The sequence below is a fragment of the Schistocerca americana genome, chromosome 4, assembly GCF_021461395.2.
Source record: "Schistocerca americana isolate TAMUIC-IGC-003095 chromosome 4, iqSchAmer2.1, whole genome shotgun sequence".
Taxonomy (NCBI): domain Eukaryota; kingdom Metazoa; phylum Arthropoda; class Insecta; order Orthoptera; family Acrididae; genus Schistocerca; species Schistocerca americana.
Genome location: NC_060122.1, coordinates 532300739 through 532315353, shown reverse-complemented (window position 1 = coordinate 532315353; position 14615 = coordinate 532300739). Strand labels below are relative to the sequence as shown.

Sequence of the window (14615 nt, the reverse complement as noted above, 5' to 3'; positions counted from 1 at the left end):
AGTGTAGTGTGGAAACTATTTTGAGGTTCACCAGGAAGATATAAGAATATTAAATATCGGCAAAAGATAAACAACATCCTTTGGCTAAACTGGGCATATATAAAATTCCTTAGAGTTGTGGACTGGATTGTATTGACACCACGAAAACAATTGTTAACCCTTGTCTGGTTGAACACAAGTGATTTCTACCTGGGAAATACAGATAAATTGGTCATAGCACAACATTTTTACCAAGAGGGTGATCAAAAATAAAATTCAGCAAGACAAGCATCATATCGAAAACATTGCATTACCATGTATGCATTTATAGAGAGGCGATTGAGATTTTATAAAAACCATTATAATTTTAACAGAAGAGGGGAAGTGTGAAATTAGATACAATTTGGATGTTAACGCTGCACAGTAAGAATGACGATCTATTACTTAGAGTCTAGTATGTTTGCATTACCAGAGAATCTCTTAGCCAACATCATGTGATTGACTGTGGTGCCCTCTACGCCACATATATATTCAACACTCCCTTGGGTTCTGGTTGCAGTTTGCCAGTTTACCTCTGAAGATGTCTGCCACAATCGGAGATGAAACATTAGGATAATGTTTCATATACTTTCCACGTCCTATCAGCTTGGAAGTTTGAAGTGAAGTCAGTACCAGCTGTGAAAGCCAATATTGTATGATCATAACCACTGATTGGGTTTGCCACCGTTCTGAAGGAAGTTACGTGGTTTGTTGAAGTTCATTTAAGTGATGAGTAAATACTTTATGGGTCTTGTGTCGTGGTAGGGTTGTGAAAGGAAAGACTCAACAGGGATGGAGGAATATTACCAGACAACAAATGCTTGAAGATGATGATAAAAAAGTAATGGCAACAATTTAATACAAAATGTTGATACAACATTAAACCACCATTACTGTGTCATTTGGTGGTGACTTATCACTTTAGAAGAGTGATGCATAACCCTATACCTCCACTTCTGATGCTCATTAACAGTTTAAACAACATAATGTTGTTGAAATATGAGAGCACAGCTGTCATAAAATTTGGTTATGTATTTAGTATGTGGCAGATCATCTCTTAGGATGACGTGTCTTAGAGGTGGAACGGTGATCATAATAGCTTTGCAAGATGAAGTACCTGAAGGGCATTTGTGCACACTACCGATTGTTAGCCCCTAGCATCGGCCCTGCAACAAGAGCCATAGCCGATAATATTTAAATCTACTGCAGGAGACAAGTGAATTTTTACAATGGACTGATTCACCTGTCAAAATGAGAACTGTCAACCTTACGTTTACCTTGAGATTGCGAGTTATGCAGTTATTTTAATATTCATTATAAAGAATCGTTTATTATGAAGAGGTAACCGTATGATAATTCAGACGCATATGGACACGAATGAGAGACTTCTCCCTTCTTCTCTTCTTTTACACTAAATTCTAGGCTTCCAGCATCTACTACAGAATCACAATACTAGAGACAGATAGTTATCCACATCAAGAATGGGCTACAGAATGTTCAGCTATTACAGCTCAAGAGAAAAAACAAACTTCAAAAAATTAATCATTTAAATTAGGAACATTACATGACTAATTGCAGAATGAATGGCCACAATAATTCAAAGGTTTTCATGATAATTTTGATCCATTTATCAAACAGTGAATCACTTTGGTGTGTCAATGACAAAAGGAAACTTCACACTATGCTCTACAAGTGAAGCAACCAGTTTTAAATAATGCGAAACTTTGAGGAAATGATATCACTTTCATTATGGTCACCACAGAAGCAGTCATGCATATTAAAAAAATCTCAAGTCAATTAACTAAACTTGATCACTCAAAAATTCCAAATAATGTTTCACCTTGTAACCTTTGTAAATAACAGCACCACTAGAAAATGGTGGATCTATGGCCAGCACCATCACAAGGCCATCAACATGTTTTTGAGTGAAGACGTTGCAAAGTCATCGGTTGTGGTGAAATGTGCAGCGAATGATCACACAACGTTATGCCATCAAATTTTGTGTGAAACTAGGAAAATCTGATACAGAAACATTGGATATGTGTTGCAAGCCTACAAGGATGATTGCCTGTCAAAAGCCCAGGTTTTCAGGTGGGTGAAGAGCTTTATAGAGGGCCAGGACAGCGTTGAGGACGAGGACCACTCCAGATGCCCATCAACCAGCAAAACTGACGAAAACATTGACCATGAGCATGATTTATGAACACTGGCCGTCAGAAGAGTGCCATGATGATAGCAGATGACCTCAGACTCTATAAAATGACAGTACACAATATCACCACCAAAGAATTTTCGATGAGGAGGATCTGGGCCAAGATGGCCCAGAAGATTTTGTCAGACATTCAAAATCAAGCGTGTGTGGATGCCTGCCAAGACAATCTCCAGAGCCTTGAAGCTGATCCAGAATTTTTAAATAATGTTATCACCGGAGACGAAACCGGGTGTTTCAGTACAACCCGGGACAAAGTGCAAAACAAGGCTCGCAAGAGCAAATTGAAGGTGAAAGTCCTGCTGATTGTGTTTTTCAACATTAGGGGTATGATTCACCATGAATTTGTGCGCCAACGCCAAACTGTCAATGGTGCTTTTTATTACGAAGCGCTCACGAGACTGACAGTTAGGGTCCATCGTGTGAGGCCCGCCATCGACGATGATTGGAAGCTGCATCATGACAACGCACTGAGTCACACCTGCTTCTTGGTGTTCAGCTACCTGGCCAAGAAGGGGAATCCAACGATTCCTCAGCCCCCTACAGTCCCAATGTGGCCCCGCCAGACTTTTTTTGTTCCCCGAACTAAAAACTTCAGTGAAAGGACACCGCCATGGAAACCTGGAGGAGGTCCAAGCCGCCACGATGAGGGCTTTGAAGGCCATCCCAGACTCAGCATTCGCAGCAGCATCTGAAGCATGGAAATCTCGCATTCAGCGGGTTGCTGACTCAAGCGTCACACATTGAAGAGTACTAAGTGGTTGTAGTGATATCTACAATAAATTTTGATTCACAAGCTGAGTCTCATTACTTTTTATACTACCCTTTACTCCAAAATTTTTGGAAATTAGCTGACTACTCCAGACAGATAGTGTATATTTGGAGAGTTTTTCAGTCAAACTCAGTATAAAGAAAATGCTTTAAGGATGAAGCTCTTTCTCCAAAAGCAGTCACATATAAATACTTCCTTTGGGTAGTAAATAATGGTATACAGGTGTGTAAAAAGTACTTTTTAGGGACACTGCAAATAAATGGAGGTTATACAGGTGTGTAGGAAAGGAGGAAGTGTTTGCTGTGACTGCTTCACGAGGAAGAAACACACCTGGAAATAAAACAGATGACCGTAGTGTTCAAGAATATATCACACTGTTTCCATCCTACCAGAGCCATTATACCAGAAAGGATAATCTGGATTGTCGATATCTCAGCCAAACCTCACAATGAGAAAAATGTATGCACTCAACAGTCAATGGTGTAGGAGTACTGGCAAAGAACTGGTGAAAGAATATTACTATCATGTTTTCAGTTCAAAATTAAATCTTCACTTCAAGCCTCCATCCAAAGATACTTGTAAAATGTGCGATGAACTACAGTTGAAGATTACAACTGAGGATGATATACAGAAGAGACATACAGGCTGAAGAAGCAAGAGTGTCGATGGAACAAGACAGAAATGCAGTATCTAGTGACCACTATGTGTTTATGTTTGATTTACAAAAGGCACTGCCCTTTCCAAAACTGCAAACATCTGTTGCCTATTATAAAAAAAAAATTTTGTGTGTGTTTACTCTGGGGCGCCATTCTTTTAATGAGGGAAACAGATGCTTGTATAAGTGGGATGAAACAGGAGGAGGTCGAGGTTCCCAAGACGTGTCGTGTGTTGTGAAACACCTTAAGGAGTACACAAAGACGTACAAAGAAATAACTTCATATTCTAATTCATGTACAGGACAGAACCGTAATTGTAACTTGTGTTTCCTTGATGAAATTAGTGTAAGATCCAGAGACGACAGTGGAAGTAATAAACAACAAATTTATTATACCTGGCCATAGCTACCCGCCTTATGATGCAGACTTTGGACTTAAGCATTTCATTGTTTGCATAATAAAGAACGACGGCTTTGTGTCAACAAAGGAGCTACTAGACAGCACAGTGATCAAGGAAAGGCTTACTGATTGGCATCTGTTACAACTGGCTGCAAGTAAGATGGATGTAACTTAAACGGGCAGTGCCATTTTCCATGAGGTTTAAATCAAGTTTCCGTCAAACTGAAGAATATCACGAGATGGATTTTCATAAGCGCACTTTAGGCACACCACTTCAAAGTCATGCATCAGTGACGCAAGGGAGACTTTAAAAGACCAGGAGGACTGTGACAACCGAAAAGAAGGACATGCTTGATCTAAAATTTATTCCTTCTGCATATCATGAATTCTTCAAGAACTTGCCTATGAAGACGTCTACTCGAGGTTCAAATTCCCAGGATCAGATTTCGGACATGGAAAACAACAAACCTGTATTTACACAATGTATTTGAAGTTAAAGTGGATGACCGATAAATGAGTTCAGTGCACAAATGACGAAACTCCTTTCGTTTTTGTTTAACAAGTCATTTCCTAGATGACATTCTGTTTTGTTAATATACTTAGAGAGACTTCGTGTATATTATCCTATATTCATCAATACAAATAAATAATTAACATTAATAATTGTGTATATACTTCTTAAAGAATGCTCCTCTTACTCAAAACTATTGTAGGAGGGGTTACACAACTTGTGCTCTGAACCCCCCCTTACACACACACACACACACACACACACACACACACACACACACACACACACACACACAATTCTCAACTTACCACACCTTGTCATTAACACATTTAATTTAGGAATATAATAGAGAGAAACATTCCACGTGGGAAAAATTCCTTGGTGCACAGCCAGCACAACTTGGCACAGTGTTACACCGTCCGGGTTATCCGGATACTTCCCACAGACACCAACCGATCAGAACTCTGGAGATGGGAACTTGCCCTTCAACATATCCTTTCTTCCCATTACCCACCAGGTCTCAACCTCCGCTAATTTCAAGTTGTCGCCGCTCATACCTCACCTGTCATACAACATCTTTGCCCCTGTACTTCCGCCTCGACTGACATCTCTTCCCAAACTCTTTGCCTTTACACATGTCTGCTTGTGTCTTTGTGTGTCTATATCCCAGGTGGAATGTTTCCCTTATATATATATATATATATATACATACACACACACACACACACACACACACACACACACACACACACACACACACACACACACACACACACACACCTGTCCCTTTTTCCCCCCTAAGTTACGTCTTTCCACTCCCGGGATTGGAATGACTCCTTACCCTCTCCCTTAAAACCCACATCCTTTTGTCTTTCCCTCTTTCCTGATGAAGCAACCGTGGGTTGCGAAAGCTTGAAATTTGTGTGTGTGTTTATTGTTTGTTAGTGTCTCTGTCAACATACCAACGCTTTCATTTGGTAAGTTACACATTTAATTTATTAATTTATACAATATACTTTACCAGAATCTGCAATGTTGCTCATTGCACTATCAACTTGAGCATGATGTTTTATGAAATAGGGTCTAATAACGTTGCGGTAAATAACCATAGAGCCATTTGCCTCCAGTGGAACAAAGCACCATATGAAGAACATGCACTGGAATCAGAAGAGAACCAGAATAATAATATGTAAAAAAATCGAATGTACTTACTTTTCTTCAGCAACTAATTTATGTCAACTATACCTTTAGAAGCCAGTAAAATGGAAACCAGTGCACTAGAAGTCCAGAGAAAAACTCTGTCACAGAGAAAAGAGCAAAAACTACCCAGTATGTAAGCCACTTTGTGTCGTCATCTTTCTGCGGAGTCTCCAGTGCTTTTATTGAACGATATGCAGGATACACAAATCCTATCAAATTACAATACAGCTGAGCACCATATCCAAATACTAGATAAAAGCCAGTAAACACCAGACAACCTGAAACATTCAGCGTTAATTAGAACCTAAACAACTTATTACATCTGAGAAGTTTGAGAAATCACAAGTAGTGGCTGGAGAACTGGGAAATGAACAGATCATTTTTAAGGAGAACACAGTACCAGCAAGAATACGGCTTCGCTGGAAAGAGCAACTGTAAAAACACATAACTTATAGGAACTTACTAAATTAAGTAATATATATCCTATGATCTCTCTGTTTTTCTTGTGGTGATTCACTAGTGGACTTACAGATATACAACTGAGTTACTGTTTCCATTTTTGCACAGTATTTTGACAACTGAGTCAAAGACTTCTTCAGGTGATGCAAATTGTTCTGTTTTTAAGTCCAAGCAGCAACTATACAACTTGCAGCACCTGAAGATGACTGGGTCAGTCGTCGAAATATTGCACATTGATAGAAACAAACTGGTTGTACACCCGGAAGAACACCATTAATACCTGTCCTATTGTGGGAAAAAAACATTAAATAGTAGGATCTGAGGAAATATTTATACTATTGAACATGAAAATTGAACTGTGACAAATTACCACCCACAGCTGTTCTCCAAAGCATTTTCTGTTCTTATCAGTAAAGTCAAGTGAAGAGCATGCAAATAGTTACCCAACTCACAACAATCAGATAAGAACCTTTATTACCACCTGCTTTCTGTCTCGAGCTCAGCAAACACTCCCACAATTGTGGCAGAAATGTTCACAGAACATGACGCAAAACTGCGTTATCATTTGAATCATAAGCAAAGAATTTGTAAGACAAATGTACATAAAAAACAATACAGTTTCTATTATTTTGGGATGGTGCAAAATATATTCTGTTCTATACTAATCTAATCCATTCCATTCCCCCCTTCTAAAGAGAATCCTGTAATGCTCAACCATAAAAATAAATATCAAAATTACAACTGAACAGATGCAGACAAAAAAGGTAAAAAGATTCACACAATTACGACATTTAATGCTTCTCATAAATGTTTTGGTGAGGCCTTATCAAATCAGAGTTTAAATTTGGCTATATGTTGAGGGATAAGCTTGTGATATTCATGTGATGAGCCTGGTGGTTGGATAAAAACACCACAAGGGTTCTAACTAGCAAGTTACTCTCCGCAGCTCCAGCACCAAGAACTGTGCACGCTGGTGTGCAGCTGTGGACATATTTTATAAATCTGCCCCAGACAAAGAAAGCAAGAGCAATAATCGAGTCCAATCTCTGTCCTGCATTTAGACAGCACTTGGTAAATGTTGCATTTTTACTTGTCATAATCATCACTGCTTCGTATTCTTCCTTAATTGAAAGGCAAGTTTCACCGAAACAGGATACAAACGCCCCCACCACGATGGTAAACACTGATGACAAATCTCCTTTACAAGCCATCAAATGATGCTATAACACACGTTCACTGAAACAACTACATTATTGTCCGTTAGCATATGGCTCAAATGGACACAGATAACATTTTAAGCAACTTTAAGATTGTATGAATTGGATCTTTTGATGTTTTGACCCCCTCCCCCTTTTTCAAGATAATTGTTTCTGTTTAACAACCAGTACAATAAACAAACTTAGAATATTGTTCACTTTAAAAATGGACACAGGAGTGCCCATGAAGTAAAGTTATAAAAAGTTATGCATCTATAAAGAGAGCTCTGGCTGACACATGTAACAAATTATATAGCCATACATTAGCAAAAGATCTTTCCAACAATCCTCCAATATTCTGCTCCTACATTTAACTACTTATTGGGTTGAAAACTTCAGTTATTTGACAACATATCTGGTGCAAAATAGAAGAGAGTATAGAGAAACCAATGCCTTAAATGTATTACTGAAGAAATAATTCATACAGGAAAACAGTGTGATGATATTGTGCGACTGCTACACAGAATTCCAAATAAATGACATAGAAATGAGCATCCCTGGTGTTCAAGTGCAAACTGAACCACAACTTTCCAGAAACAACAAATCTGCAGCCAGACACTGTAATCATCTTGACAATATTTCTAAAGTCCATCTGGTCGCCGTATTCAGGTGAGAACGCTATTTGCTATATCTTATCGAACTAATTGCTGAATTATTGTTAAACTATTTGTATAATCCAACTGTAGACCTGACAATAGTATTATGAACTAATTTGAAGTAACTAAGTCACGAAGCTCTGATGAAACTCTAAATGTGTTAAACAAAGAGAAACCTGGTGCACTGATCCTTTTCTTAGCTCTTGTTTATCATTAATCTCCCTCACATCAAAGAGAGAGAGAGAGAGAGAGAGAGAGAGAGAGAGAGAGAGAGAGAGAGAGAGAGAGAGAGTGGGGGGGGGGGGGGGGGGGGGGGGGACGAAAGTGTAGAACCAAGACCAATACCCTTAATGCCTGTCTGCAGCAGGAGACTGGAGCATATTAAATGAGTTTCCTAGTGGACAAAGATTCTGTCCATGAACACTGCGCATTTAGGAAGTATTGCTCATGCTAATCACAGTTCACCCTGTTCACACACAATACTCTTCACAACATGGATAAACGCCCACAATTAGAATCTATATTTCTACATTTCTGGAAAGCATTTGGCAGCGTCCTGCAGACCATTAACAAAGGCACAATCATACAGAAAAGGTTCTCAAATAGGTGACTGGCTCTAAGACTGACTGGTAGAACCTGGCATAATTTCATAGATTGAGAGAGCTCACGAGAGAGAAAATTGTCAGGAATACAGCAGGGTTGAGTGATAGGACACTACCTGTTCATCGTGTCTGTAAACAGGCTGTTGAGGAGGATGGGGAGAAATCTGCCTGCTAATAAACTTTTGCACAGGAAAATTTCATTTTTGAGTAACTAGGCTGGTTCAGGATACTTACAATTTTGATCTGGAGGTGATTAATGACTTTTGAATTTTCGAACATTGAAAAATAGTGTGCTGGAAAGGTACAAGCCTACATAAATCTGCTGAAAGAGCAATGGTAACTGGAAGCTCTGGGTTGGAATCTTGGTCCAGCAACAATTTCAATCTGTCAAAGTTGCAGAACATCACAAACACCATTGCAGAGTGGAATATTCATTATGGCAGTTTGCTTTGAACGTCGACAACTGTAAGTTAATATGCATGGCTAAGAGAACATTCATATCATGTGATAATACAGTACTAATGATACACTTAGTAGTATGGATATAGCTATGAAGTTTACCAGGAGGACTTTTTATGCCACAATGGCTAATGATATGACAGCTATTAAGCTTTTGCATTTGCATATGTTGAATGCTGAATATGTGGAACTCCTGCGAGTTATGAAACTAACCAAATTTGCTTTGTTTTGGTCCATGATTGATTGGTTTGTTTGTTTGTTTGTTTTAAAAGGGGGGGGGGGACAAAACTGCTAGGTCATCAGTCCCTTGTTCCAATTCAAATAATTCCACAAGGGTGAGGGTAAAACAAGACATATAAAACAAAGCTGAAAAAAAGGAAAAACCACAAGAACGACAGAAGGGCAAACAAACACTAAAATTGACAAGAAAACCACAAAGGTGCAAGAAACAGGTAGAACAAATTGAAACAAGAGAGCAGATGACCATGGCTGGCTGATCACGAAAAGAAAAAGGATAAGCCAGCCACTCTGTGACACATTAAAACCTCCATCCTAAAAGCACTAGTGTGGAGAACACAGAGGGACAAGAGACATGTGCTAAAACTTAGATAGAATGATAAAACCCACCTTCACGTATAAAACATAAAATTAAAGTAGCCAAGGAGGCATTGCCAGATAATATTAATGGTAACGAGTCCGGTAATTGAAGATTTCATTGCAGGGCAGCCAAAGAAGGACAGCTCTACAATATACGGGTCAATGTCAACCGGGCACCTCACAGACACTGAGGCAGGTCTTCACAGTGCAGGAGATAACCGTGGGTCACCCAAGTGTGGCCAATGTGGAGCCGACAGAACTACAGAGTCCCTGCGAGAGGCCTGAACAGAAGACTTGCGCACATTCATAGTCTCCTTAATGATACACAGTTTGTTGTGCATACTTTTATGCCAGTCCGTCTCCCAAAGCTGAAAAATCTTGCAGCGTAATATTGAATGCAAGTCAGTTTCAGAGATGCCCATCTGCAGAAGCGGTTTCCTTGCTGCCTTTTTGGTCAGCCTGTCGGGGAGTTTATTTCCTGGGATTCCAACATGTCCTTGGCTCCAGACAAACACCACTGAATGGCTGGACCATTCCAGGGCATAGATGGACTCCTGGAGGGTCGCTACCAAAGGATGGCAAGGGTAGCACTAGTCAATAGATAGTAAGCTACTCAGGAAGTCAGTACAGAGAAGAAACTGACACGCCAGAGTGTGAATGGATGTGCTCATGTGCAGGAAATACGGCCACCACCTCTGCAGTGAATACACTGCAACCATCAGGCAAGGAATGCTGTTCAATATGGCTTCTGTGGACGTAGGAGAAGTCAACATGACCATCAGCCATCAAGTCGTCCATGTAAACCATTTCAGAGCCCCAAAACACTTCAAGAATCGCGAGGAAGTGACAGCAGAGAGCTGCGGGGTTAACTGAGTCCTTAGGGCCATGCAAAAGGTCCAGGCGAAGCTTCAGCCTAGGTTTACGGCACGGAAGTGTACATGAATGGACTTCAAGTAGAGTTAGTAAAGGGAAAGACTCCAATTCAGACAGAAACGATCAGTTGAGAACAGGTATCTTAAGACCTGACCCGGGCCGCCGATGCGGGAGATGAATCGCAGTGGTTGGGAAAACGAGGCGTAATTTGGATGCTCAGGAGAACTACGAATGTGTGCAACGTAACTGGTGGGCAGTTGTGCATGCCTAACCTTCAATGGAGGTTGGTTGGTTGGTTGGTTGGTTGGTTGGGGTTGAAGGGACCAAACAGCAAGGTCATCAGTCCCTTGTTTCAAAGGTGGTCCATTTGGACAGATCTATATCTCAGAAGAGCCATAACGATATGAGGTAAAAGGCTACAAAACATGGAAGTGCAGTCGTGATGTCAATAGTAAAAAACCAAGACAAGAAATATCCCACTGCTGATACAGTACAGGCAAGACACTGATATTCAAAAGCGTTCAACTGCTACAGTGTAAAAGCGCGTATTGTAAAAGGAGACTAACCAAATCTAAAAAGCGATAAAAACAGAGTAAAAGGGAGAGAAAAGAGGCTCTTGGCCAGCGAGGGGAGTCAGGAATCCCCAAACACAGCTTACAGTGGGAGACACCCCAACCCTCACTGCCCTGCCCCTACTCCAGAGGGAGATTAAAAACTTTACAACTGAAAATAAAAACCACTTTCATGGAGGAAACTGAGAACCAGTTCAACCATCCGGAAATTGATTGCCAATATTAAAGGTAAAGTGCAAGGGAGTCTGTACTTAGAATGCAGAGCCGAAAGAAAGGGGCATTCCACCAATATGTGGGTTATAACTGGAAGGCTCCACAACCACAAAGTGGGGATGGCTCATTATGCAAAAGAAAACCATGGGTCAGCCTGGTATGGCCGATGCAGAGATGATACAGGGTGGTCGAGTCCTTTCGAGAGAGGCGGAAGGACGAACGCCACGGGACAGGTGTCACTTTAATCGCACGAGGTTTATTAGACAGGGAGATAGCCTCCCAGGAGTTGGCCCATGACTGTGCAAAGTGGGATTTGATATGAAGCCATAAATCTGCCGCAGGAGGAGTTACAGGCAAGGGGGTAAGTGACTGCTCCCCCAGCCAATCAGCAAGCTCATTACCCGGGATACCCACATGGCCAGGGACCCAAAGGAAGTCAACGGAACAAGCAGCATGGTGTAGATGAACAAGATGGTCATGGATGGCCGAGACCAAAGGATGGTGGGAAAAACACCAGTCAAGAGCCTGAAGGCCACTCTGAATCCGTACATAACAAAATGCGGTCGAGTTGGGACTGTTTAATAAAGGTAACTGTCTAGGACATTGCCATCAATTCCGCAGTAAACACCCCACATGCAGTTGGCAGGAGATGATTTTCCATGCCAACAGAGGATGTGAAGGCATATCCCACACGACTGGCAGATTTAGAGCCATCAGTGTAAAAAAACAACAGCATCCCAAAACTCCCATGAAATGCGGCGGAAAAAAACAACGGAACACCATCGGGGGAACGGAATCTTTTGGACCTCGGTGGAGGGGCCGAGGGATTAACCAAGAAGGGGTGTTGGGAAGGGAACGTGGCAGACAGGACAAAGAAGGAAGCTGAAAATCACGGCGAAGAGACGCAAGGCAGAGCCCAACCGGTAAACCTGCCCGAGGGCGGGAATAAGGTGGGCGACGTTCTTGGTGGGAACAGGATAGAATAGAAAGGATGAGTGGGAGAGAAACGGACAACGATTGCATAAGAAACCAGAAGCTGGGACCGCCAAACAGAAAGGGGGGGAGGGGATCCCAGTGTCAACCAGGAGACTATCAACAGGGCTAGCAGGGAAGGCACCAGTGGCCAAATGGATACCACGATGGTAGACCGGATCCAGCTGCCGCTCTGCAGAGGCCATCGGAGGGGAACTAACCCAAATGTAGAAATCATCCACAAACAGAGCAGGGGGTAACCAAAGGACCCACGGAGGCTACTAGTCCATCTATAGCAATAAGGAAAAGAAGTACACTCAAGACAGAACCCTGGGATGCCATTCTCCTGGGTCCGTGGAGAACTAAAAACAGTACCAACCTGAACCCAGTATGACCGATGAAACAGGAACTGGCAGATAAAAATCTGGAGTGGGCCCCGAAGACCCCACTCATGAAGTGTAAGAAAGATATGATGGCGCCAAGCCGTGTCATAGGCCTTGCGAAGGTCAGAAAATACTGCAACCAAATCACAGCACTGGGAAAATGCCTGCTGAACTGCGGATTCCAAGCGAAGTAATTAATCGATCGGAGACCGTCCCTCTCGGAAGCCACACTGGTAAGGGAACAACAGATCTCGAGATTCAAGGACCCAATTGAGCGGACAGGCTACCATCTGTTCAAGTAACTTGCAAACAATGTTTGTCAGACTAATTGGCCAATAGCTTTTGACAAACAGGGGGTTCTTACTAGGCTTAAGGACGGGAACCATGATGCTATCCCTCCACTGAGAAGGGAAGTCACCCTGGAGCCAAATACAGTTTAACACTTGGAGAAGACGTTGCTGTTGTGGAGCAGAGAGATGTTGCAGCAATTGGTTATGAATGGAGTCTGGGCCATGGGCCGTATCATGAGAAGAAGAAAGTGCGGAAAGAAGTTCCCATTCAGTAAAACGTTTGTTGTAAGATTCTGACTGACAAGGGGTAAAACATAAGGCAGAAGCTTCGGCCCACTGCTTCTGGTGCAGGAAAGTAGCCAGATAGGAGGCTGATGCTGTTACAAAATGGGTCTCAAGATGTTCCGCGAGAATCAACGGGTCCGTGCAAAGGCCATCCGCGAGGTGAAGGCCCGGGAGGGTAGACTGCCCATGGCAACCTTCGAGAGAGCGAAATGTAGTCCATACCCATGGCATAGGGACCATAGAACCAAGGGAAGAAACAAAGCGTTCCCAACACACCCGTTTGCTCCATTTCATTAAGTGACAGGCTTTAGTGCGAAGGCGTTTAAAGGTAATTAGGTTGGCAAAGGATGGGTGCCTCTTAAGGTGGTGCAAAGCTCGACGGCGATCACAGATGGCAATGGCGATGGCAGTACTCCACCACGGAACTTGTCGGCAGCGAAATGGTCCAGATGAGCGTGGGATAGCAAGGCTAGCAGCGTGAACTATCGCATTAGACATATCACATAGGACATCATCAATACAACCTGACAAAGAGGGTGAAATAACAACCTATGCAGTATATAGAGGCCAATCTGCACATTGGAAAGACCAACATGGTAACCTGTCCATCGGGGAGCGGGAAGGGAGCAAGAGGATCAACAGGAAATGGCCACTATCGTAAAGGTCGTCGTGTGGCGACCAGTGTAATGAAGGGAGAAGGGAGGGAGAAGAAAGAGAAAGATCAATGGTAGAAAAGGTACCATGGCTGGCACTGAAATGAGTAGGGGAGCCATCATTAAGAAGGCACAAGTCATGGTCGCAAGAAACTTGTCTATGAGAAGACCCCGAGTAGATGCAAATGCACTGCCCCACAAGGGATGATGAAGTTTCTGACGAAGGGCAGTTAAGGCAGCAGGAGGGAGATAAAGACTGCAACTGTGACCCCGGAGTCCAGTTAGACACTAACAGCAATGTAGTTTGAAGAGGACTCCACGTGCTAGCAATGTCCGTACAGACCAACGTACAAACTCCACCAGAGGCCCGCAGGGAGCCAAAACGATTTCGATAGAAAGCACGGAACCCACAGAGGATTGGTGAGTGATCAGTAAAATGAGATTCCTGCAGAACCACAGAAGCTGCAGAGTACAACGAAATAAGGGCTGCCAACTCCAGAAGGTGACAGTAATATCCATTACAATTCCATTGCATAACTACCGAATAATGATTCAAATTGGGGGTGAATAGGCTAAAGCCAGCCATGCCGCCAGGTCACCATCAGTCACCAACAAGGAGAGGGCGAAATCCATGAACAGC

General features: G+C 42.2%; 1 protein-coding gene across 1 annotated transcript in view; it reads right to left on the bottom strand.

Annotated features, from left to right (window-relative positions):
- Positions 1–14615, bottom strand: part of LOC124612644 (receptor expression-enhancing protein 6-like) — a 52747-nt gene that overhangs the window by 16716 nt on the left and 21416 nt on the right. Inside the window, exons 3-4 of the mRNA XM_047140945.1 lie at positions 5811–6043; positions 5587–5722 (exon numbers count right to left, since the gene is read on the bottom strand). Coding sequence (XP_046996901.1) covers positions 5587–5722; positions 5811–6043 — 369 coding nt within the window. The remainder of the gene's footprint in view (positions 1–5586; positions 5723–5810; positions 6044–14615) is intronic.